Below are 26,086 nucleotides of genomic sequence, written 5' to 3'. Positions count from 1 at the left end.
CAAGGAGCCATCCCCAGCGCCCGGGCCATCTTTGCTCCAGTGGAGCCTCATTGCGGGAGGGGAAGAGAGAGACAGAGAGGAAGGAGAGGGGGAGGGGTGGAGAAGCAGATGGGCACTTCTCCTGTGTGCCCTGGCCAGGAATCGAACCCGGGACCCCTGCACGCCAGGCCGACGCTCTACCACTGAGCCAACCGGCCAGGGCCTATCTCTGTAGTTTTTAAAATTGGACTTTCTTTGGAGCCAGACACACCTGAGTTGGGGTCCTGTTCTCCTATGAGCCGTGTAACTTTGGTCCGTTTCCTTCCTCTCCCGACGCCTCTGGAAAGCCGGGCACCTACCTGTCAGAGCCACTGGTAGGATGGGCTGGGCCAGTCCACGTGAAGCGCTCAGGCTCGGGGCCCACAGGGAGCAGAGGCTCCACGGTTGGGCTGCTATATAATAATTACAGTACTAACCCTGTTCTGCTGGTGTTTTGTTTTGTTTTTTTTTTAACCCTCCCTAGCTTTGTTTCTTCCTCCCGCTGTGAGTCTTTCCCTTTTGTTTGCTTTTTCCTTTCACCCCTTCCTTTTTCCTCCCTCTTTTATCTTTTTCTTAACTGGCTAGGGCATACAACTGACTTTTAAAATATTGGTTATATTTGAATCGAATGTCAGGTTTCCCAAAGTTAATTTTAAAAGTCTATTAGTAAACTTCTAAGTTATCTTTTAAGTAGCTTTTATCTGCCCAAGCCCTGAGGGCCCGGTGGCGCCCCCACCCCCAGCACCCCGCCAGGGAGAGGCGGTGACAGCAGTGGCCACACTCCCCTCCCTCCTCCGGGCCTTTGTGCTGGAGCCCCATTCCGCCCTGCACATTTTCTGACGTTGTAAACTTCCTAGACCAATGATGTTTCTATGATTTCCTGAGAGTCCTGGGCCACTTCACACAGGTCTGTAGAATAAATTAACGGCAGAACTTATAAAAGTCAGCCGCCAATGCCGAGTGAGTGTTTAAAGCCCAGGGCCGCCTCTCATTAAACTCACCCAGCCACCCTCCCCAGGAGAAGGCCCCTCTTCCTGCCCCTCCCCCCCCTTCCTCCTCGGAACCAGGATGTTTTTCCTTGCCTTTTTATTGTTTCGCTAACCTGGCAGGCCTCCTTAGGTGGAGCCCTGCCACCAGGCTTCCTCTCTGGGTGTGGTCAGATGTTGGGGTGACAACAGGGAGAGAGGGAGGCCTGCGCCCCTGTCCTGGACGCCTTACCTCCATATCCAGGCTCCACAAGGAGCTGCTGTCGACTAACGAGTCTCCTCTTCAAACCCCTGCTAGGTCTTTCTTCCCCCCCCCAAAGTGAAAGGGGCAAAGAAAACGGAGACACAAGGTTGGCCCCCCTCCCAGGAACGAGATGGGCACCCCAGCAGAAAGCCTTTTGTTTGTTGAATGGGAATCTTCTGACCTGGGACCCTCGGGCTTTGTCTCAAGTTGCCCCTCCCCCACAATCATTTCTAAAGCAAACGCTCAGGCCACTTCGGGGTCTGCATCTCTCACTCCCGCCTGGGTAGGCGGCCTCCCTCTTTGCTCCCGGGCCGCCTCAGGGGTGCTTCCATCTCTGGGAGCCTGACCCCAGACTCAGGTCGTGGGATCCCTGGGTCACAGGTCAGCTCTGCAGGCCGGCTTTTCTCCCCAGAGGCTGGTCAGCGGGACAAAAGCTGACTGTCATACAGGGAGGGGCGGATGATGTGCCCTGTAAACTTCAGACTTTTCATCACTAGAGGCTGTTCCAGGGGAGTCTTTTTTTTTTTTTTTTAAATCATCGGATCTCAAGTCCAAACACTTCTCAATGTGTATGGTTTTTCTTAGGGCCTCTCCTTTCAGGGCAAGAACAAGGAAGGAAACGAAACTCCCCGTGAGCCCTGGACAGTTCAGATCAAGGGCTGAGTCTTTTGTTCACACAAACTCATTTGGCTCCCAAACGTCCTCCACCCAGAATCATTACATCCGCAGCAGCGTTTCAAAACACAGCCCAAAGCGGCTCAGCTGAGTGGGAGGCTGCCCTTCTGGGGAGGAGAGCACAGCCATCTGCCCCCACACCCCAAGGTTCCTGCGTGCCCCAGAATAGCCTGCTGCTGGCCATCCGGCCTGAAATCCCCCTCGTTTAGAGGACTCCTGGGGTGAGTGCAGTGAGGCTCCAGGGCCCTGCTGTGGAAGCACTGTGATCTGGTGGAGGGCTGCAGCACAGAAGGGAGGATGGGATTCTGGTCTCAGCCCTGTGCCTTCCCAACTCCCAGGGCACCTTCTGTGGTGTTAGGCCACTGCTCACAGCACAGGGGCATTGTAGGGCTTCATGAACATGGTTCAGCTCTCTTGGAAGTGGCAATTAAGCTCCTAGATACAGACCCTACCTAGTCTTGTGTGTGGTTGATGCTCAGTAAGTATACTTATAGAACATAAAATATACATAGTATAAAATTTACCATTTTAGCCTGACCAGGCGGTGGCGCAGTGGATAGAGCGTCGGACTGGGATGCGGAAGTACCCAGGTTCGAGTCTCCGAGGTCGCGCGCGGGCTCATCTGGCTTGAGCAAAGAGCTCGCCAGCTTGGACCCAAGGTCGCTGGCTCCAGCAAGGGGTTACTCGGTCTGCTGAAGGCCCACGGTCAAGGCACATGTGAGAAAGCAATCAATGAACAACTAAGAAGTCGCAATGCGCAACGAGAAACTGATGATTGATGCTTCTCATCTCTCTCTGTTCCTGTCTGTCTGTCCCTGTCTATCTCTGCCTCTGTAAAAAAAAAAAAAAAAAAAAAAAAAAAAAAAAAAAAAAATTTACCATTTTAGCCATTTTTAAAATTTTTGTTTATTTATTTATTTTCCAAGTGAGATTAGGGGAGATAGAGAGACAGACTCTAACAGGTGCCCTAACTAGGATCTGCTCTGCACCCCCCATCTGTGCCCATGCTCTGCCCATCCAGGGTCATGTTCTGCCATACTTGCAACCAAGCTATTTTTAGCACCTGAGGCGGAGGCTCCACAGAGCCATCCTCAGCGCCCAGGGCCGATGCACTTGAATCAATCGAGCCATGGCTGCAGGAGAAGAAAAGATAAAGAGAGAAAGGGGAGGCAGAGGGGTAGAGAAGCAGATGGTCGCTTCTCCTGTGAGCCTTGACCAAAAATTGAACCTGGGACATCCACACACTGGGCCAACACTCTACCACTAAGCAAGCCAATCAGGCTCTCATTTTAGCTATTTTTAAGTGTACAAGTCATTGGAGCACAGTGATGTACAACTATCACCACCATCCATTTCCAGAATGTTTCATCATCCCAAATAGAAACTTGTTAAGTAATGACTCCCCATTCCTCTCTCCCCTCAACCCTACATCTCTATTCTACTTTCTCTATGGCTTTACCTGTTCCAAGATTTGTCTTGTTGTGTCTGGCTTATTTCACTTATCATAATGTTTTCAAGGTTCCCCCATATTGTAGCATGTGTCAGAATTTCTTTCCTTTTTAAGACTGAATAATATTCCATTGTATATAAATATATTTTGTTTATCCATTTACCCATTGGTGGGCACTTGGGTTGCCTCTACCTCTTGGCTATTGTGGATAATGTTTCAATGCACTTGGGCGTACATGTATCTGTTGGGTTTCCTGCTTTCAGTTCTTTTGTATATCTACCTAGCAGGACAGTATTGAAACTCTGTGTTTAAATTTTGAGGAACCGTCAAATGGTTTTCCCCAGTGGCTGCACCATTTTTTATTCTTCCAGCAATTCAAGAAGGTTCCAATTTCTCCACGTCCTTGCCAACACTTGTTATTTTCATTATTATTATTATTGTTATTGTTATTATTATTATTTTATAATAGCCATCGTAGGGAGTATGAAAGCAACATTTCTTTTGAATTCATAAATGCCACTCACTGGCTGTATTGTAGGTTTGGGACTGTGACTGCCCCTTTTGCAGCCCAGTCCTGTCATCTGAGGGTCAGGGTCAGGCTAGTTGGTTGGTATGGTTCCTAATGATGGAGGTCACCTTTGGAGAGGGACAGGAACACCAAAGACAACCCCGCCAATTTCCCCACTTGGGCCAGAATAAATGATGCAAAGGACTATGGATGCTAGCTAGTGAAGCAGGCTGCCCTGCACCCCCCATCTGGGGTCACGTTCTTTATGTTAATTAGGGAAGAGCTATCTGACCATCTCCTCAGTCCTCACTGGTTTTCATGTGGGTGGTTAGTTAGGAAAGAAACAGAATGAAAGAGCTGGCTCTAGTTTCTATTCTGCCACTTATTTCCTGGGTTACCCTGGGAAGGTAACCTTAGTACTGAGCCTCAGCCTTCTCTTCTGTGAGAAGGGGTAAGAATTCCTATCCTGCCTGCCACTCAGAACGTCAGGATCTAACAGGTTAATTTAGGGCCCTGAAGTTATCTCATAAAAAGTACTTTGCAGATTGTAAACATGTGGGATTTCTTTATTTGCTTTCTGAGGATAGCATAATTTTATTCTCTCTAAAGTTACTGTGGACGGTGTCTTGCTCCTCTTGTGGTTTATGGCCATCTCCATATCCAAAGGGGAATTAAAAAGGGAAAGGACTAATATACCTTTTTTTTTTTTTTTAAGTTTCTCTTCTCCCCACCCCTATGTGTGCAATTGAATCTTAAGAAAATCTTTAAAAATGCAAAGAAACCTGTTATCATAGATATAAGATCCTGCTGGTACAAAGGGATTGAGCAAAGAAAGAGAAACATGAATTCACAGACACAGACAACAGTATGGGGGTTACGAGAGGGAATGGGGGTGGGGGAGGTGGAAGAGGGTAAAGGGGTAAGTGGTGATGGAAGGAGACTGGGCTTGGGGGTGAGCGCACAGTACGCTGTACAGATGATGTAGAGTCGTCTCTCTCCAGATCGTGGTTCATTTTTCGCGGTGTCACTGTATTGCAGATGTTTAAATTGTATATAGCTAATTTTGTATTGTGGATTTTTTGCTATATTGCAGGATTTTTGTAGTGTCTAAGAATTTTTATATATTTATTATTTTAATTACTTTGGTGGTAAAATACGCATAGGAAGAGTGTGAGAAAGGTTAATAACAGTGTCGGAAAGGTTGATAAGAGTGTGGGGAAGGTTTATGAAGCCTTAAAATATATATAAATAATAAAATAAATATAAGGTCGCTACTTCGCGGATTTTCGCCTGCTGCAGGGGGTTCTGGAACCTGACCCCCGCCATAGACGAGGGACCACTGGATTATAGAATTCTGCACCTGAAATCTATATAACTTTATTAACCAGAGTCACCCCAATGAATTCAATAAAATTTTTTTTAAAAACCCACAAAGAACTGCTCTCCTAAGAGCAGTTTCTGAGTTAGATCTCAGGAAAGCTCTCAGCGGGAGAGGTGGGAGATGGGGAATTCTGAGGCGGGGTCAGTGCCTTCCTGTTCCAGAACACTCCCTCAGGAGCCTGGTCCCCTAGCAATCCGACTGCATTTTCCGTCCAGCCAGGCGCACCCTGGGGAGTCCTGGGACTCTGGTCACCTCATCTCTGCTTGCAGGCCTGGTGTGCACGGCCTCCCTCTGCTGCACCTCAGCACTTTCCACCTCTCTGGGCCCTGCTTTTAATTTTGCCCTCTCCTTTCCTCATCATCTTGTCTCTCTCACTGGCTCTTCTCCTCCCTCCAGATTCAAGTTCCCCTTAATTCAGTCCTTGACACTTGCTCTTTCCTTCTCATCCCAAAGTTCACATTTCAAAAACAGGCTTTTCTTGTCTCCATTCTGCCTCTGCTCTGTCTTCTTCATCTTTTCGTGATCCACAAGCTTCCTCTCTGACACTGAAGCTGATTTAAAAGGCTTCTTGTGCAGCCTTCTCGCTAATAACGTGCAGCTGTTGTCAAGCAAGCCTGTCTGGTTCCACAGCCCATGGGATACTCACCGTCTCCTTCCTCTTAGTGAGAAACAAGGCAGTGCCATTAGACTTAAGGCTGAAGTTGAAGGTCGATGGGATATTTTCGGCCCTGATCACTGGCCAACACCTTAAAGCCGAGTCATAGAATACGCTGGGGTGTTACAGAATGACACCTGGGTTCAGACTGGGTCTCTCTGCTATTGCGCATGTGACCTTGAATAATCACTTAGTCATTCTGCCCCTCAGTTTCCCCAGGATACCCACTTGACCCAGGCTGACATGCACATTAAATGAGATAACACACATAAAAATAGCACTTGGTGGTAAAATCTAAAACTAAAGAGAGGGAAACGAGAGAAAGGGCTGGTGCTTCAACTCTGTGCCCCAGAAGCTCGAGGTTGTGGCCGGCAGCACCTGACACAGGGCCGCTGAAGCGGTGTGGGGCAGCGGCCCTCCGGGAGGAAATCGCCTCTTTGCATGACACAGCGCCCTCCCTGTCCACGCCCACGCCACTGCTCAGAAACAATGCACATCGAAAAACCCCAACTCTTGGGCTGGGTGGGTGACAAGGAGTTGACTCGAGCAGCTGCTAATTAGGAAATCCTACTCCTGGGCTGTGCCAGTGTCCCTGAGGATGTTGGTTCACAAACAGATGTTTTGGAACATTAAGTCACTACAGAAGTGGAAGTTGTCGACTTGGAGAGAAAAAAACAGACAAAGCAATAAAACTGTCTTGTTAATTTAATCTCCATTCATGGTACAAGGGAAAGTGATGTCCTGACGTGGGGCTGAGTGCAGTGGTACTTCCAGCTCAAAGATACCTGGGAAATTGGGACATCTGACCTCCACTACGAGGCTGGTTGGTGTGGCTCCGTTGCCACAGGACATGAGGGGGGTTTAATCAGTTTTCTCTGACCATCAGGGGAGAGGAATAGATGAGGTGAGGACTGCCAGCTTTGGCTGAGCCTCGGGGTGCCCCTCCCATCCCAGCACCGGCCTTCAGTGTCTCGGGGACACAGCCTCTTCTTGTTCTCACTCCCTATCCGGCCCAGGCTCTGCAGCTGGAGGCGTCCCTTTTCCTTTCCATTTCTCCAGGGCCATTTCTCTTCTTCACCAGGAGTGAGAGCAGGTTCCCAGCGACCTCTCCCTGCATGCCACAGGTCCCGGTTCAGTCCTGTCCACTGTACTCTGAATTACTCTCCCACTCAGGGTTTATTATACCTGTGCTGAACAGGGAGCCATACCACAAACAGTTTTCAACCACACTAACCCTCAGCAACCCAGGGCTTCTGAAAGGATTTGTCCTTTGACTTCAATAAACGTTTTAGCGTTTGACCCATCATTCTTGCTGCGGTACATACGGAATGGTGTAAAGCACTTCGATGTTCGCAATCAATTGTGACCTGAAGTGGCAGAGGGCGGGCTGGCGTGCGGCCTCCCCAGCCAGCCTGCCTTGTCAACCTCGTACCTGAGGAGTCGTCCAAGGGCAGAGTGAGAGGTAGAGGGACAGCAGGCAACAGGTTGCTGTTCTCTTGGAACTCTAGGCCAGTGACATCAGGAGCTTGTCATGCCACAGGTGGTCACCCTGTGTCCCTAGTTCTCCCTGCCCCTGCCAGGAGGGTGTCACGGAGCAGAGCCAGAGCCAGGCACAAGCTGCAGCAGTCTCAGTGCTCCCATCAGAACGCACCCCTCATATCCACGGTGGGGCTGGGGGCCTCTGTGGCACCGGGGCTTTCAGCTCTGGTCCCAGCACTGCTCTGCTGTCTGGAGAAGCACTGGGAGACTGAGCCACGACCCCAGCACTGCTCTGCTGTCTGGAGAAGCACTGGGAGACTGAGCCACGACCCCAGCACTGCTCTGCTGTCTGGAGAAGCACTGGGAGACTGAGCCACGACCCCAGCACTGCTCTGCTGTCTGGAGAAGCACTGGGAGACTGAGCCACGACCCCAGCACTGCTCTGCTGTCTGGAGAAGCACTGGGAGACTGAGCCACGACCCCAGCACTGCTCTGCTGTCTGGAGAAGCACTGGGAGACTGAGCCACGACCCCAGCACTGATCTGCTGTCTGGAGAAGCACTGGGAGACTGAGCTATGACCCCAGCACTGATCTGCTGTCTGGAGAAGCACTGGGAGACTGAGCTATGACCCCAGCACTGATCTACTGTCTGGAGAAGCACTGGGAGACTGAGCTATGACCCCAGCACTGATCTACTGTCTGGAGAAGCACTGGGAGACTGAGCTATGACCCCAGCACTGATCTGCTGTCTGGAGAAGCACTGGGAGACTGAGCCACAACCCCAGCACTGCTCTGCTGTCTGGAGAAGCACTGGGAGACTGAGCTATGACCGGCTAGCAGTGCCCGCCAAAGCCATCACATCTGTTTGTTCAAGTTGGTAGACCTCAATCCATTTACTAGCTACAATGTGTATAGCACTCACTATGTATCGGATACCATTTGGTGCTGTCCCCTGTCTGTGCTGTTATAGCCGATGATGGTGATGATGGTGACATAGGTACTCTTACTGTCCCCACTTTACAGATGAAGAAGCCAAGGCACAGAGAAATTATGTATCTCAACTAAGGCCATAAGGCTTGTGAGAGGTAGAGCCAGAAGTCTCACCCAGACAGCCTGACTTGAACCACAGTCTGTGGTATCACTGCCTGTCTTACCAAGAAATGAAGTTTCAGATCCAGGCATGGAGCCGGGAGCAGGCTCTTTTCCTTCTAGATAAGAGGACCTTTGCATAGGGAACATGGACTCACAAGGTATGGGTGAAGCAAGCACCTTTTTTTTAATGTTGCCTCCTGTGTTTCTGGGGAAAGAAAGAACGATCCCTGGAGGAAGAGTTTCTCACTAATTTAGGCAGCTATGGCATCTGTGACGAAGGGGAAGGGCTGGAGGTGGCATTACAAATCAGCAGGTCTCTGAGGTCAGCAGGACCCGGCAGTGGCAGCACTAACCAGGGTCTGTCTCGTCTCTGCTCTGGAGAAATAGTCACTGGCCCCTCTCTTTGATCAGGCCACTAGCAAAGGTCATGGCTGATGCTAAGAATGGCTAAGCATCTAGAGCAGGGGTCCCCAAACTATGGCCCACGGGCCGCATGCGGCCCCCTGAGGCCATTTATCCGGCCCCCGCCGCACTTCCGGAAGGGGCACCTCTTTCATTGGTGGTCAGTGAGAGCAGCATAGTTCCCATGGAAATACTGGTCAGTTTGTTGATTTAAATTTACTTGTTCTTTATTTCAAATATTGTATTTGTTCCCGTTTTGTTTTTTTACTTTAAGATAGGTGCAGTGTGCATAGGGATTTGTTCGTAGTTTTTTTTATAGTCCAACCCTTCAACGGTCTGAGGGACAGTGAACTGGCCCCCTGTGTAAAAAGTTTGGGGCCCCCTGATCTAGAGGCTGAGTGGCCCAGACATAAGTAAAGTCACTGGCCCTTCAGCTGAGCAGTTGAACGCCATGCTCATGCTTATGTTTCAGAAATGGCATTGGAGCCCAAACACACACACTTACTAGCAAGTTGCATGAGCCAATTTTATATTTGTCGTCAGGCTTCTTAAGGGTCAGGTTTGGGGACCAAAGAAAGCCCATTACAAGGTCACTTCTAGACCTGGAGATACCAAGATACCAACCTTTTTTTTTCTTTCTTCTTTTCCAAGTGAGAGGAGGGGAGACAGACTCCTGCTTGGGCCCCAATGGGGATCTACCCGGCAAGCCCCATCTGGGGCCAATGCTCTGCCCATCTAGGACCATGCCCACAACCAAGCTATTTTTAATGCCTGAAGGAGAGGCTCCATGGAGCCATCCTCAGTGCCCAGGCCAATATGCTCGAACCAATCAAGCCATGGCTGTAGGAGGGGAAGAGAGAGAGAGAGAGAAGGGGGGAGAGGGAGGGGTAGAAGAGTAGTTAGTCATTTCTCCTTGTGTGCCCTGACTGAGAATTGAACCCAGGACATCCACATGCTGGGCCAACACTCTACCACTGAGCCAACTGGCCAGGGCATACCAACCTTTTTTGTTCTTTTTCTTAAGATATGTGTTCTTACAAACAGATATATTTTTAATAAAATGGGATCATATGGTTCATACCATTTACTAATTTATGTTTTCACTTAAATAAAGGATGCACATAATCCATATCTAAACCTATTAATAATGTATTTTGGTCAGTTCTTTAGAATTTTGTTGTCTCATAATTAAGTTAACCAACTCCTATTGCAGAAATTTAGGTTGTTTCCAATTTTCATTATTATAAACAACACTGCAATGAAATTCCTATGCCTGAAACTTTGTGTACTTCCTTAATAATTTCCTTGGAATTAATTTCCAGAAATGGAATTCCTGGGTCAAAATATAGGCCAATTTTTAAAGCTTTTGCAATGGATTGCAGAATTTCTCATGAAAAGAATGTGCCCATGTCAGTCTTACCAACATTGTATTCAAGTGTTCGTTTTCTTGTTTTTTCATTAAAAAAATTTATTTTTCAATTAAAATTTACATTTAATATTATTTTGTATTAGTTTCAGGTGCACAACATAGTGGTTAGATAATCAGATACTTTCTAAGTGGTTCCCCAATATTTCAAGTACCCATGATAGCAAATGTCCGTTTTCTCTACTTGCGGTAACAAGTTTTAAATCTTTGCCAATTTGATAGGAAAAATAAATATATAAAAATTTAAAAAGGTCTTGGTTTGTATTTGTATTTTGTTTCCAGAGATACTTTTCATATATTTATTCTTCACTTATTTTGTGAATCACACATATTCATGTTCTTTGTCTGTGTGATGTACACCTTAGGAGAGTGAAAAGGTTCTTCATATATTAAGAATGCTAAACTTTTATCATGCACTTGCAGACATTTTCCCTGGTTTGTTATTCAGCTTTCTTAAAATTTAATTTTTATGTTTATCAAACTTATTCATAGTATAACGATTTAATGTTTTATAAAGCTATTATAAAAAGCCTGGCCGCTTTTACTATCATCATTTTCGGTTTCCCAGCATCAACCATTTTCAACCCTTTTTAACTGATTCTTTTAGTAATTATGTCCATATCTCTAAATAATATGCTTCTGTTGCTATTTATTGATTTTTTGTTGTTGTTTTTGTTTTTGTTTTAGGCAATATTGCTGATTTCTCTCTATGGAAATTTTGTATCATTTCAAGCTGTACCATGAAGAAGTGATATAATCTATTCATTAGGGTTAGATTGAAGAACTGTCAGATGCATTGATACCTCTCTCCTACAATGTGATTCTGATCATCCCCTCCCAATTTATCCAGGATTTGCTCCATCTTGTTTTATTAATCTCACAGTGAGAAATTATTCTATAATCTCAATATTTCTTTAGATTTATGCACATATTTGCCATTTTCTCTGCTCATTATGTCTTCTTGCAACTCAGCTTTTCATCAGAGCCTTTCTCCTGCTTGAAATAAATTCTCCACAATTTCCTTTAATGGAGTGGTTTATAAACTCAAATTTGACTGAAATGTTTCTATTTTGAAATCTAGTTTCAAGATGTTTCTCAAAGACAGTTTTGCCGAGTATTCAATTCTAGTTTTTCTCTCAGCGCACTGAAAATATTTACCCACTGTTGTTGGGCTTCCATGATTGCTGCTGAAAAATCAGCAGTTGGACTGCCATCATCTGTAGATGATTTGTCACTTTTTCCCCTTTGGTAGTTTTTAAGACCTAGTTTTCTTCCATGATTTTCTGCAGCTTTACTATAGGAGTTTATGTTTCTTTTTAATCAGGGGTCCCCAAACTTTTTACACAGGGGGCCAGTTCACTGTCCCTCAGGCCACTGGAGGGCCGGACTATAAAAAAAACTATGAACAAATCCCTATGCACACTGCACATATCTTATTTTAAAGTAAAAAAACAAAATGGGAACAAATATAACATTTAAAATAAAGAACAAGTAAATTTAAATCAACAAACTGACCAGTATTTCAATGGGAACTATGCTCCTCTCACCGACCACCAATGAAAGAGGTGCCCCTTCCGGAAGTGCGGTGGGGGCCGGATAAATGGCCTCAGGGGGCCGCATGTGGCCCACGGGGCCGTAGTTTGGGGACCCCTGTTTTTAATTTAACTTCCTAAGATTCGTTGGGCTTCCTTGCTCTAAGGATTCATACTTGTTAGTTCTGCAAAGCTCTCAGCCATTACCCTTTCGAATACAGTCCCTTCTCCTTTCTCCCTCTTCTCCTGGAACCCCACTTAGATATACGTGGGACTTTCTCACTCTGTCTTCCTTGTGTCTTCACCTCTTTTTCCATATTATCTGTCTTTTTATAACATATGGCATTCTTTTGTCATCTGTCTTATAATTCTTAATTCTCTTTTCAGCCATATCTAATCTGCTGTTGAGTTTCTTAATTTTAATTATATATTTTTTTCATTTCTAGAATTTCCATTTAGATTTTTAAAAAATGTTTTGGGCCATTATTTATACTCCCCCCTCCCTCACTTTTAATTTCTTATTTATTCTCATGTAGTTTATATACTTACTTTTTTGTGTCTGATAGTACCAGTGTTTCAGGTCTTCACTCATCCAGTTTGCTGACTTTTGTCCATGGATGCTTTTTTTCCTTGTGTATTTTGTGATTTTTTTCAACTGTGATCTTTTCCTCCTTAGATTGTCAGTAAGTGATAAAATTGGACTGTGGGTCTGTTCATCTAGAGAGCACTCACATTTGTTTGTGCCAAGTCCTTGAAGACACTGTGTATCAGGACCACTGTCCCCCCCCCCCCATGAACAGATCTCAGTGTGTGTTTGAGATGCAATTTGAATACCACGACATTTGCTCTTTTGAAGTACATAATCCAGTGGTTTTTAGTATAGTCACAAGGCTCAAGACCATTTTTAAGCACATGCTTGGCTTGAGCTGTAGCCAACATAGGCACATGAGGGCTAGCTATATATATGGTTACAGATTCTTGGGTGTGAGATTTCGTTTTCTTTCACCTAAGATGAAGATTGAAGGGCCTTGCTGTTTCCTTGCTACGGCCTTCAGCAGGACAGGTTGCTTTCTATTTGCCTGACACCCAAGGTATAGAGCTGGTCCTGGCTTTATATATAGGAGTTTTCTCGCAGACTCTCTCCCTCCTGGAGAGTTTGGTCTCCTGTCTCTTGCATCCCCCTAGCTATCAGAACAGAATTTCAAGGTCACAAATGTTGAGCAGATGCCTCAGGGAAGCTGCCAGCTAAAGAGTTAGTTTACCCCCTGAATCCCAGCTCTTGCTTCATTTTTGGCCTCAGAAGATTTGGTTCTTTACTTACCCTGTCACCTCAGCAATATATTTAGAAATATTTTTAAAAATATATTTATTCAGCATTATTTTTAGTGGCAAGGTTATTCAAGATACCGCAGGACTGTTGTCTGCCTTTTAATTTTGTTTATAGTGTGCATTCTTTTCCTCCTTCTATCTTTAGTCAGCCCTCCAGGGAGAGAGTGTGGTTTGATGCCAGTCATGTCCCATTTCGGGTGGCCCTTCTCCTTTGGGATACTGCAGTGGAATTCCTCGTCTGGGGTCTGGAACTCCCACTCCTTATCTCCCAAAGAAGGGGGTGTTGTAGCTACCTAAGACTCACATTCATTCTGTGGAATAATAGAACTCAATTCATTTTCTTATCTTTGCTCATGGCTTTGCCAGCTTTGGAACATGAATTGAGTCCCTTCTGTCTCCTCGCAATCACTTTTTTCTGGCTTATTTTTAGAATAACTTCTCTTATTGTACCAAGGGGATAGAGGATAGAGAAAGCATCCTCAAACCCTTTCCCCTCCTCTGGGAGGCCAGCTTGCCCTGGCCGCACAGATAGGAAGAACGAAGGGAATGTGTCATGTGGGTCACTGCTAGTCACAACCCCAGAGACTCAAATTTAATTTAGGGACTTTGCAGCTACCCCTGGAAATATCCCTCCACTTCCCATTTCTGGGTGAGTTGGTGCCTTGCCTGTCTGGGGCTGGGCCCCAGAGGAGCCCAGATGCCTAGACAACTTCCCTCCCTCTTCAGGAAGCTTTTGTTAATTATCACTTACCGGAAACAGAATGGGAAGCATGAAAACAGTAACCTCAAGGGGTTGGGGGAGGAAATGATTCCCTTAGGAAAGTTTGTCAGAATCTCTTATGGAAGTTTTTATAATCACCACTTTCCAAGCCCACTGCTTCTGGTAGGAGTGGTCCAGAGTGGGAAGATGTTGACAACAATTGATCTAGAATTGTACTGTCCAGTACGATAGGCACAAGACTCATTGGGTTTTAAAGGTTAATACAAAAAAAAAAAAAAGCAAAATATCTCAATTTTTATATCAGTTAGATATTGCAATGGTACTATTTTGGATATGTCAGATTGAATGAAATATTTATTAAAATTAATTCCACCAGGCCTGACCTCTGGTAGCGGAGTAAATAGAACGTTGACCTGGAACGCTGAGGTCGCCAGTTCGAACCCCGGTGTGCCCAGTCAAGGCTCACATGAGACGTAACCATGTGTTGGTGCCTCTCGTTCCAACCTCCCTAAAATCAATAAATAAAATCTTTAAAAAATTTTTATTCCACTGGTCTCTTTTTACTTTTTAAAATGTGGCTCCTAGAACATTTAAAGTTACATATGTGATGAATTTGGGCCACCCCATCTGCCTGCCCTGACTCTGAGCTCCATGCTTTGACAAATGACCTTCATGCTACAAGACGATTTTCTCTGTGCCCCATTTAACCCTCAACTTTGACTTCATCCTCACAACGTTTGTAACTCATGCCCTCTTTGTGATCATCTTTGGCAATATGGAAGGACACAATCACTTAAAAATTTTCCTGGCAAATATAAGGTCTACCGGAAAGTTCTGTCTGTTTCTATCACAACAAGTTTCGACACGTAAGCACATGTTTATTTGGCGCATGAGTGCCTCTCTATTGTTATCACTTAATGTATACATACTGCCGTAGCAAATTAACTAAAACAAAGTTGATTCACGTTAGTCTTATGTGTGAAGTGATAGTGTACCCATGGCTACTGATAAAGTTCATTTACACCACTGTAATTTTTACGAATTTCAACAAGAAAGAAATGCTACAGAAGCATGTCTGTCGCATCCACCATATTCCCCGGACTTAGCACCCTCCGACTATCACTTGTTTTTGTCCTTACAAAATTTTTTGAAGGGCAAAAAATTCAAAAAGGAAGAAGATATCAAACAAGCACTGGTTCAATTTTTTGCATCAAAAGATAAAACATTTTTCAAAAATGGGATATACAAATTGCCCTCACGCTGGCAAGAAATCATTAATAATAATGGCAATTATATTATTTAATAAAGTTTATTGACGGTAAGAAAAATTTGTATCTTGTTTATTCCAAAAACGGACAGAATTTTCCGGTAGACCTTATATAAATACATTCCTAATTTATAAACTTGCAGTAACAGTCCATACTAATCAGCACCACCTCAGCACCCCTGAACTAGAAATAAGGGAGAGCAGGAGGACTTGCTCCAGTACTCCACTCAGCACTTTATCTTCCAGCTGAGCACAGCTGAGAGCTGAGGGGCCTGGGCTTTGGGTGTGACCTCCCTGGGCCTCCTGTGCATCCCATGCAAAGTGGGGCGAATAAGAGCACCTCCCTTCAACAAGTGCAAGGATTCAATGAATGAGTGCATGGTAAAGCTCACATCAGTGTTTGGCACGTACATCCAGGATTGCTTTTATTATTACAAAATGGGATCTTCCTCTAAATTCTGTTTTGAAGCCTGTTGTTTTAACTCAATAGTACTTGTAGAATAGCTTTATTTTATTTTATGACATTATTTTAATAACCTCCTGGTATCCTTTCATATGGATGTACTACAACTAGTTTAATTGATCTGCTGTAGGAATTTTAGGTTCTTTCTTCATTTCTTCCCTCCTTCTCTCTCTTTCCGCCTCCTTTCTTTATTCCTCCCTTCCTGTGAAATTACTGCATCAAACCTATTTACAGGGGTCCTCAGGTTACAACACAGTTCCGTTCCTACGACAGTGACATAACCGAAATGTTGGTGTAAATTGAAATACACTCTAGCCTAAGTCACTTACCTCTCCTAACACAGTTGTAAAATCATAGTCGAGAACATAGAGACACAGCTAAGCCAGAAAAAAGGAAAAGACATAAATATACTATACTGCACACTGTACTTCATATTCTTCGGCTGTGCACAGCCAAACTAGTTCACCCACATAGTCTGTAAGTACGATGCTAATGGCGTAAGCCGAAACAGTCATGTCTCAATTTTTTTTTGTTTTTGTATTTTTCTGAAGTTGGAAACGGGGAGGCAGTCAGACAGACTCCCGCATGCGCCCAACCGGGATCCACCCGGTACGCCCACCAGGGGGCGATGCTCTGCCCATCCGGGGCATCGCTCTGCTGCAACCAGAGCCATTCTAGCGCCTGAGGCAGAGGCCACAGAGCCATCCCCAGCGCCCGGGCCAACTTTGCTCCAATGGAGCCTTGGCTGCGGGAGGGGAAGAGAGAGACAGAGAGGAAGGAGAGGGGGAGGGGTGGAGAAGCAGATGGGCGCTTCTCCTGTGTGCCCTGGCCAGGAATCGAATCCGGGACTCCTGCACGCCAGACCGACGCTCTACCACTGAGCCAACCGGCCAGGGCCCATGTCTCAATTTTTAACAGTTGTTGTGGGAATGAGCATCATAAACTCGAAACATTGTATGTTGAGGCTATTGTAACCCGAGGACCCCCTGTATATTGCTAAGGTTTTGGTAATATTGCCAAATAGTTCACATATTTTTCCAGAATTGTGCATGCAGTGCCCCTTTCCCACAAGAGTCGGTGTCAGGAGTCAGAGCTGCCAGCTCTCACCCACCACCATTGAGAAGGCACAGTGCGCAGTGTTGGTGCTATGAAGCACGTCCTTCCCTCCGCTCACACCTGCCCTTCGCCCTCCGTGACCCTTTCTGAGCCTGCCCAGTGCTAGAGGTTCAAGTCCTCTTCCCCACGTTGATCTCTATCAGTTGTCACCATTTACTCCACTTACTGTAAAATTTAATCTTATAATACTATCGTTGCTTCATCATTTCTTCCACTGGATTGATTGTAAGAATAATTACTGGGGGTGTGTGTGTGAGGGTATTCTACTTGAATCCACTACTTAAAATCAAAGCCGCTTGTGGTGTTGTTTCTGAAGGTTTTCTTTCTCTTTTCAGAAACCAGCAAGCTCTCACTGATCCATTGTCTATTTCAGCTGCTGTAACGAACCACTGGCTCGAGAGCAACACTGAGCCCCACAGAGAAAACATCACCTTCGATCAGAATCAAGTAGACTTGTCCACAGTGGCCTCCAAAGAGGGTGTGGTGGTTCAGACCCCTGGCAAGAGCCACGCTCCTTCGGATGCTCCAGAAAACTTCACTCCGCAAACGGAAACAGCAGATGCAGGAGGAAGAAACAGCTCCCTGAGGAGAACAAAGGTCACCACTGCCCCTGTGGGGCCTGAGATAGCAACAGCTCTGACTTCCCAGAGCAGCACCTTAGGTGAGTTTGTGCTGATGACGCTCAATTCATTTCTGCATGTCCAGTCCTAGAAAACAAAACTTCTGCCTGTCTCCCTCTCTCCCATTCTGAGCTTCGGTACCCATCTCAGGGTCCGGGCTGGGGTTCAGAGCCGTGACTTAGGCTCTGTCTGTGGCACGCTGTGGTAACTGAGTGATAAGTATAAACCAGACAACATGTGGATTTTCTGAGAGGCCTGTCCCAATCTCGGAGACTCTATAGTCCACGGCTGGTCTGAATCCAAACAGCATCCAGCAGTCCTGACACAAGCTGTGACTATCAGAGGTTCCAGGTGTGGTGGGACGTGTGGCTGCGTGTTTGTGTTGATGTCGCTCAAATGGACATTCTTGCTCCACTCTGCATAGCTGGTGGTTTGCCGTGTTTAGCGAAGGATTTCAAGAAGGGGGAGGGGGGGCTGGATGAATGAGATTTGACTGAGGAAGGGAAGATGAAGAACTAGTGCTGATTCGGTCTCTGCCGCATCCCAACATGTCAGTCTCTCCGTGCTCGCGGCAAGCTGGGGAGGTCACAGCATTCTCAGTTTAGGATTGCGGAAATGGAAGCTCAGAGAAGTCAAACAGCTAACAGGTTTCAGAGCTGGGATTTGAACCCGAGTCTGATCTGAGCAAGGTGGAAGGGTAGCTGAGGAGTGGGTGCCCAGACCACGTGAGTCCAGGAGAGAAGGGTGGGTTCTCTGCAGGCAGCAAGGCCAGCAGCCTCCCTTGGGGGAGGGTGTAAGTCACAGACAGAGGGGAGGAGAATATAGTAGGGTGGTTGTGTGGATGGGGTTAGGGACAATCATGGAGGACTTTAACAAGGTGGCAGTTTAGATTTGGTATAGTGGCAAGAGTCACTGAAGGCTTTTGAACAAGGCAGCGACATGATTAAAGCATATCTGGGGGAGGATTCACCTTGCAGGCAGGTATAAGATGTCTGGGGAAGGAAGTGGATTGAAGGGAACCTGGAGTTCGAGGGACCACCCAAGCAGACACAGATATCCAGACAGCAGATATTAAAATGTGGCCTGGTGGCCTCAGGCATGGAGAGGAAGGGACTGATGAAGACTCTTCACAAAGGAAATTGATAAGACTTAGTAATGGCCTAAAAGCAGAGGATGAAGCCATCAAAGATGCCCCCCATGGTTTTATATCCCAGTAACAGGAGGTCTGGCTAGGACACTCAATTCTGTAACGACTATCTATGAAAGTATTTCATGTTCCACTCAAGAATAATGGAGTTAGAACTTAGAACCTCTGCACATAATGCTGCCTGGGTATGTTGGTCATCCAGATATTAACATTTTGTTAATGTCTTGAATTCAAGTAAATTCTGGAACCAGCTTTGTGGAATGTGGGTGATGAGTCATGGTGATCAGAAACCAAGCTCCGGTTCCGTATCATCTGATACTTAGCTTCATTGTGCCCATTTTCTGATAATTTTACCGCAAGATGCAAAGTCTTTGTCTTAGTTTGTGGTCTCTCGTTTGGGGGTTAGCTTTTCATAGAATGAATAATTGCTCCTGCTTTCTTCTCATGTCTGTATATGTTATGGAGGTCAGAGCTGAGCCCACTAAAAGATCACCCAGACATTTGGAGGTCTGCTAGTAGAAATTGAATTGGTGCTGTCTGCTTTCAGCCTCGGGAAGGCTTCACCTGCCATCCAGCAGTGCAGGGTCAGAAGGAAGAAGTGTCCCTTCTCACTCAGAGGGCAGAGCATCCCGGGGTTCCCCGGTGAGGGGGAAAGGGCTCCCTGAAGAAGTGACTGTGCATACCCCAGTGGCCACTTCGGGTCTGAGCCAGTCCTCCCTTCCTGCCTTGGAAACGGGAGAAGAGACCACACTCTCCAGGCAGAGAAGAAACTCCTCAGAACCAGAGCTCTCCTGGCTGCAATACTCCAGGACATCAGCTTACTCCCCGCCCTCAGATCATTCCGCAGGTGAGTGCCCCTGTCCCAGCTTAGCACTCTGAAATCATTCAGAATAGAAATAAAGAGATGTGTAGAGCTAGACGTACTCATCACAGGGGCTAAGGGGAAAAGATATTAATCACTAATGCAAAGTATTTGGGGTAAAAGTTCAACCCACACAATTCATCTCAGTATTGAAGTTTATCTTTCAAAGATGTTTTCTTTAACTGTGTAAGGAGGAAAATAATAGCTGGTCTGGTGGCTGCTCTAGCCCTTTCTGTCGAACAACCCCTGTCCCCTCCCCACACATACATGCAAAGCAAAGGCTGAGTGTTGTTGGTGTGAATTCTTGCACCAGAGGCCACATGCTGGGGTGAATGAAGTGGTGAACAGTGTGTCATTTGACTGAGTTAGACTCTTACTTCTTCACTATTGCAAAAGTTTTGATATAAAAATATCAAATATAACATACATATGCATGTTTCTAGGCATTAATTTAAAAATAAATCATACCATGTAGGTGTTTGCAAGGCTGCAGGAGTGGAGTCTTCATCTCTCTGCCATTCCAGTTTCTAATCAAGTCTCGCTCAAGTATTCTCCTCTCCACAAAGTCTTTCTTCAGTCCTCTGATCCTCTGTGTCACATGCTGTCACACTAGGTTATCTAGTGCCTCTCTGCCCCAGTGGATTGGAATCCTCTTGAGGATACAGACTGTGTCTATCACTTCTCCAGGTTCCCCACTGCCCCAGAGCAAGGTCCAGTTGATAAGTACTGGGGAATACCATGTGCCCAAACATCACAGGGCTCACCCAGCCACCAGCCAAAGAGCATGTTGGGAACTCTGCCCACCTTTTCCCTCCTCTGAGGTTATTCCGAGTTGGCACACGCTGCACGTGTTCATCCCCCTGCCAGGGGAAGCAAGACAGGGAGGGTGGGAAATGCTCTTGGGAAATAGAAGCTAGGTTGCTTTAGAAATTGCCCATTTCAAAATTATTAGAGGTCAGAGATTTTTAAAAGTACTTTGCAAGACTGGGGGTTTGGATTTATGTCATCAAAGCAAACACGGAACCCAGACGTCCCTTCCGTAATGGCTATGGAAAGCCACCAGTTCCTGCTCCGTGTGCTCTGTGCACCGTTTCCTGCCGGCTGGGGATGTAGATCATTTATGATGCGTGTTTTTTGGAGGCTGCTTTGTAAGGTTATTCTTAAACATGGGTTAGATCAGATAAAAGCTATGATCCTCTCCAGCTTCAGAGTCCTGTGGTTCAGTGATTTACCAGCAGCTTGACTAAACAGTGGAAAGGAAGCATTTTCTAAGAAGCTACACTTTGATTCTGGTCAGTCATTTAATATTTATAATTTAAATGCAACCCACTACTGGGGTACATTTGAATATCAGCCTATTATTTCTAACTTTACAGCACTTGACTCTGTAGTCCCCTGTATTTTTCAATATTAAAAAAATTTGTCCTCGCATTCCTTGAGCATTCTTCCTTTTAGAACTTTATACTTTCAATTTTAAAGAGTAGGACCCTATCTTTCCAGTCCTTGAGACTTTCACTGAGCACTTCTCTTCCTTCTCAGCTACCTGGGTGTTCTGTGCTAGGTAGGGCCCCACCTCCTTCTTAGATGCTGAAGAAGGCCTTGGCTGTTATTAAACGAGGGACAGCCAAGCATCCAGAGTGTCTGGATCCAGCCTCCAGCCTCCTGTCCTCCTTGTGGCGATGCAGAGGGGACATGCACCAGGATCTGACATCAACTGGGAAACACAGTTCTGCTTCATTTCTAAGCCTGGGCTAGTACCTGCTAATCTGCTACCAGAGCTCTGGTATCTCTCCTTCCTCCCATTAAATATACATCTTAAGATGTTCCTATCCCTTTCTGGCCGCAGGGCCCAGGAGCTCGAGGTGCGCGGGCAGGAGTGCTGAGGGGGCTGGCAGGACTTGTCAGAGGCAGACGGCCCCGCCGGCCGCTCTGTGGAAGAACAGAGGTGGAGGGGAAGTGTGGCAGGGGCATGTGTCTTTTGTCACTTGGCCACTCCATACACGACTAAATGTGACTGAGTGAGAGCCCTGGCACTTAGATGGTCAGAAGAGTGGTGCCCCTCACAGTGATCTCTAGGGTGGCCAGCCAGCAGCCTGGCCGAGGGAGAATGGGGCTCCTTATTTGAAACATAAAGGGATTGGACCAGATGACAGGAAAGATTCTTTCTAGGTCCAGCATCTGTTACCCCAGACACATCAGCCTTTGTGTCCGGGGCCTCCTCTCCCCTGTCACTCCACTGCACAGACACAGGCAGCAGCCCAACCTTGTTTGAGCCTCGGGAGCCGGAGTTTCCTGCTTCCAAAAAGAAATCCTATGCCAACGAATGTATGCTTGAAAGCAGTTATAGGCCCAGGGAGCTAAATCAGATGTTAGAAAAGAGATTGGAAGCCATTTGAAATTATTTTTCATGCTGCTTTACATCTTTTGCTGCTTTATATTGTTCTGTACTTTCCATATTTTCTATAATGACCACATACTATTTGATCATAAGGGGAAAAATTAAAGCAAGACAGGGAAAAAAGCTCTCTTTTGAAGGTGGTAAGAGATGTGAGTATGTTGAATTGTCTGACAGCAGCTACAATTGAGTGCTAAATTTAGTACTGAGCTTCCTGGACACCAGGGCACGAAGGGAAACCAGGCGGGGCATGAGATTGTTGTCCGATAAGGTAGGCATACAATTCCATCCATGGGTATAAGTGTTTTAGGGGCAGTAAATTCTAAGAGGAATATTTATATAAGGAATGTTGAGAATCATAATAGAAAATGCCATCAGTTGCTATTTTGTGGGAATTGTGCTAATGTTCTCTAAAAGGTGATATTTCATATAGATTCTCAATTGGAGCTGAGAGTGTAATAATGGATCTCAACTCATGAAAGTATTTCTTTGGGAAGCTGAGCTAGTGTGGTCCAGGTAAATTGCTTTGTGGTGATTTCACTTTGTAAAGGAAGAGAGCATAAATAACTCAGAAGATTGTCGATTTAGCATCTCTTTCTCCAATATTAGCTGCTTCAGCTAGATTTTTGGCAGGTTCTGGGAAGCAGTCAAGCCCAGGTTGAGCATTCTGATTCATGCCTGAGGCTCCAGTATTTGTGCTATGATTGGAGACTGACCCATATACTCTAGCAGATGAATTGTTGTTCTTTCCACCTCCTATAATAAAATTCGGGAGCTTGGCTTATTTCTACTTTCGAATGGACAGCCTTCCCATTTTTGAATGTCTGCTTTAAGGGTAGAAATGAGCAAGGAAGGGCAACTACACTGCTCACAAACATTAGGGGATCAGGGGACGTGCAGATACTCCAGTACTTTCTGCCTTTTGTACAGTGCATTTTCACCAATGAAACAAAAGTTGGTTTTGCATCTCGCTTGCATAATTGACAACTTTCTTTGACCTGTCGTTTGTTTTTCTAATGTTCTTGTTTAATTGAGAAAAATTAAATGCTTCTTTTTTTAATCGCTTCATATTCATTTTGAAATATCCTCTAATTCTTGTGAGCAGTATATCAACTAATCGATATAACTGGACTGTTAATTAGAAACATGGTAAATTTCTCCTACATGTAGTTAGCAGACATTCATCGAGTGGTATGATGTAGGTCTATGTATGATATAATCTACATCTTGTAGGTTAGTTTGACTAACCATTTTGTCTTATTATTAAGAGGCACCAGCTCTATAGAACTCTTCACACTGCTTCCAAACTGTACTGTGAGGATTCAGTGAGATTATGTGCACAAAGCACTTGCTTAGCACAGTGTAGAAAGGTGCATATGAAGCACTGGCGCATTGTAATTCTTCAGTAAATGGCAGCTTTTAATAATGATGATAAGGAGTTGATGAAACAAATGTTCCACAGAGCCTTCAGGGTGACTTCCTTTTGTGACTGTCAGCATTCGTGACTTCTGTAATTGTATTTCTGTGGCCACTGACTTGCTGGACAGGTATTCAGACTGAGTTCAGTATAACTGCCACTGTACACTGAATCGATGAAATAATGCAGTTTACCGGGAATAAAAGTACTTTGGAAGAGCCCCCAGCAACTGTCTGAGGCTGTGATTTGGTGGATTTAGATGATAACTAATGAAGTTAGGTCTGTGAAGCTAAGTGGTTGAATGAGGATTTGAGATATATCTATACTATAATATGCTTTCCTTTTTTAAAAATATACTAATGCGTTTTTATTTTTAAGGAGTGGTGGGTTTAGAGAAGCTGGGACCCTATTTTGTGTTTGGGTCTCTCTTTTCCCTTGTTGTAATTACTGGTTGTAAGGATCACCTCCCTCTTCCTTTTATCTTCATTAAGGTCCAGTGACCAGAGCCACCAGGCATGTTCTAGGCACAGCTGGTTCTTTAGTTTGTACACGAGTTAGAGCAGGGGTCTCAAACTCGTGGCCGTGCGGCCCGCCTACCAATTTTGTGTGGCCCGCAGACTAATCAAACTTCGTGGATTAATCTGCGGGCCAGTCTGCGGGCCGCACAAAATTGGTGGGCGGGCCGCGAGTTTGAGACCCCTGTTAGAGGAACCTTTGGGTCTCCTGTGCCCTCTTTCTAATTATACTTATTTGTGCTTTTGGTCAGAACTGCACGGAAGACTGGTCTTCAATGGACCATTTATATTGAGAACTCTGTTCTTCCTTTTCTGGGTCATAATTAACAGCTCGAGGCCTTTCACTATTAGGTATAGAGTCCTTTTTTAAATTATTTTTGGCTTATGAATAAAAACCACACTCTTTTTTCCTGGTGTTTGAATCTTACCTGACACGCTTCTTCCCACTCACCCAGCTCTCCTGCCGACTGTTCCTGTCTAGAGGCCGGGCTCCGGCGTGCCTCTGGGAGCTCAAGGCACTCTCTGCTCAGTTCTCTGTGGAAGGGAGCCGTGCACGAGCCCCCTGGGCTCTATACAGCAGACTGTGCATTTTGAACAACGGTGTATAATTCAGTTCTGGAAGGTTCTCGAAAATTTTTCCAGTCTCTGCCATCCATTTCATCAGGAAAACTGTTCCCAACCTGGAGTCTTTGACCTCCTCGGGGCCCACTGAGGTGGAGTGTAAACCTGAGAGCCGGCCTCCAAAGCCTGAAGAGGCAAAGTATAATAATGGAGCCTGTTTGCTTTGGGCTGGAACTAAATCAAATCAGTCGGGTAACAACGACTGTCTCCTGCTGATTAGAAGCTCTGTTACTTAAGAAAATGAATTTCAGTTCATAGTCTTTCAAAACATAAGGCTACAATGGCCATGAAGTAGAAAATAATAAAGAACCCTTGATGGTGACAATGCTGGGAATTGTTAATCTGGGCTGGTGTTGTTCCTACTCTGCGGAGCTCTGTGCCTCCTCGTGCCCTGGGAGCTGGGTACCCTGGCACAGCCCAGCTTTCACTCATTTTTATGTATAGGTTTTCCTCTGTAATAGCATTTGAACAAGAAGATACAGCTGCTAAAATAAAACAAACAAAAACCTGTACTTGATGGTAATGGCCTGTCCTATTTAAGTTATAAGATGAATTCAAGAGTAGAAGTTTGCCTGACAAGGCTGTGGTACAGTGGATAGAGCATAAGATTGGGACGCAGAGGACCCAGGTTCAAAACCCAGAGGTTGCCAGCTTGAGCGTGGGCTCATCCGGCTTGAGCTCAAGGTTGCCGGTTTGAGTGTGGGATTATAGAGATGACCTCATGGTTGCTAGCTTGAGCCCAAAGGTCATTGGCTTGAGCCCAAAGGTTGCTAGCTTGAGCAAGAGGTCACTTGCTCTGCTGTAGCCCCCCAGTCAAGACACATATAAGGAAGCAAACAATGAGACTAAAGAGCCACAACAAAGAATTGATGCTTCTCGTCTTTCCCCCTTCCTGTTCATCTGTCCCTGTCTGTCCCTCTCTTTGTCTCTCTCTCTCTCTCTCTGTCTCTGTCACACACACACACACACACACAGAGTAGAAGTTTTACCTTCCTCCATAAAAAAGGCAAATAATGTCTAGAGGCTTTCTCTGCCTTCCTTTGAGCTCGAGCGGGAGCTTTTCATGGTGCTTGCTGAAGGACGTCCCTGCTTCTCCACTCAGCTCTGAGAGTCAGAGCAAGGGAGGAGGAGTGCATGAGTGTGCTTATCTGTACCAGGCCCAAGTTATCCAGATTAATCTACCAAAATGTAATAAGCATTATTTGTATCTAGATACATCCCTGATTTTCTTAACACCCCCCCCCCCAGTGGTCTTGAAGCATGTTTTATCCGTTTTAGCTTCCAGAAGTATGGAGGAGCCAAACGCCTCCACTGCGCTTCGAGGCCCCTCTGTCGGCTGGATGAAGAGTGTACATGTCACCACCACGCTTCCCAGTGGTGTCCCAAGGGTGATCCAGTCATTAACAGCCAGTCTGGGACCAGCAAACGAGACGGACACGGCAGCGACTTCGGCCTCGGCCCCCCCTCCAGACCTGAGGAGAGACGCTGGAGCCAGGAGTCCCGATGGTGGGGAGCTCACTGAGCCGTCCACAGGAAGTGGAGCTGGCCGTACATCTTCCTGGGGCTCAGTGGGATTTTGGCCAAATGATTTCCCAAGTATGTATTTAATTTTACTTGATCTTTTATGGATATTTAAAAATTGTTAGATTTTCTTAAGGGATGGCTTCAAGACCATTTGCAGTCTCTAGGAAAAAGAGTGTCCTTAGATAGCACCACCTCCTCTATCTAGTTTATCACATTTTGATTTTTATCCTTATGAAAACAG

General features: G+C 45.7%; 1 protein-coding gene across 2 annotated transcripts in view; it reads left to right on the top strand.

The window, feature by feature from the left end:
* Positions 1 to 26,086, top strand: part of HEG1 (heart development protein with EGF like domains 1) — a 95,538-nt gene that overhangs the window by 14,703 nt on the left and 54,749 nt on the right. For both annotated transcript variants that reach the window (XM_066240752.1, XM_066240753.1), the window contains exons 2-4: positions 17,118 to 17,405; positions 19,059 to 19,358; positions 25,600 to 25,917. In XM_066240752.1, coding sequence (XP_066096849.1) covers positions 17,118 to 17,405; positions 19,059 to 19,358; positions 25,600 to 25,917 — 906 coding nt within the window. The remainder of the gene's footprint in view (positions 1 to 17,117; positions 17,406 to 19,058; positions 19,359 to 25,599; positions 25,918 to 26,086) is intronic.

The sequence above is a fragment of the Saccopteryx bilineata genome, chromosome 8 (genome assembly GCF_036850765.1).
Source record: "Saccopteryx bilineata isolate mSacBil1 chromosome 8, mSacBil1_pri_phased_curated, whole genome shotgun sequence".
NCBI lineage: Eukaryota > Metazoa > Chordata > Mammalia > Chiroptera > Emballonuridae > Saccopteryx > Saccopteryx bilineata.
Note: the sequence above shows the minus strand (reverse complement) of the source record. Positions and strands in the feature narration are given on the sequence as shown.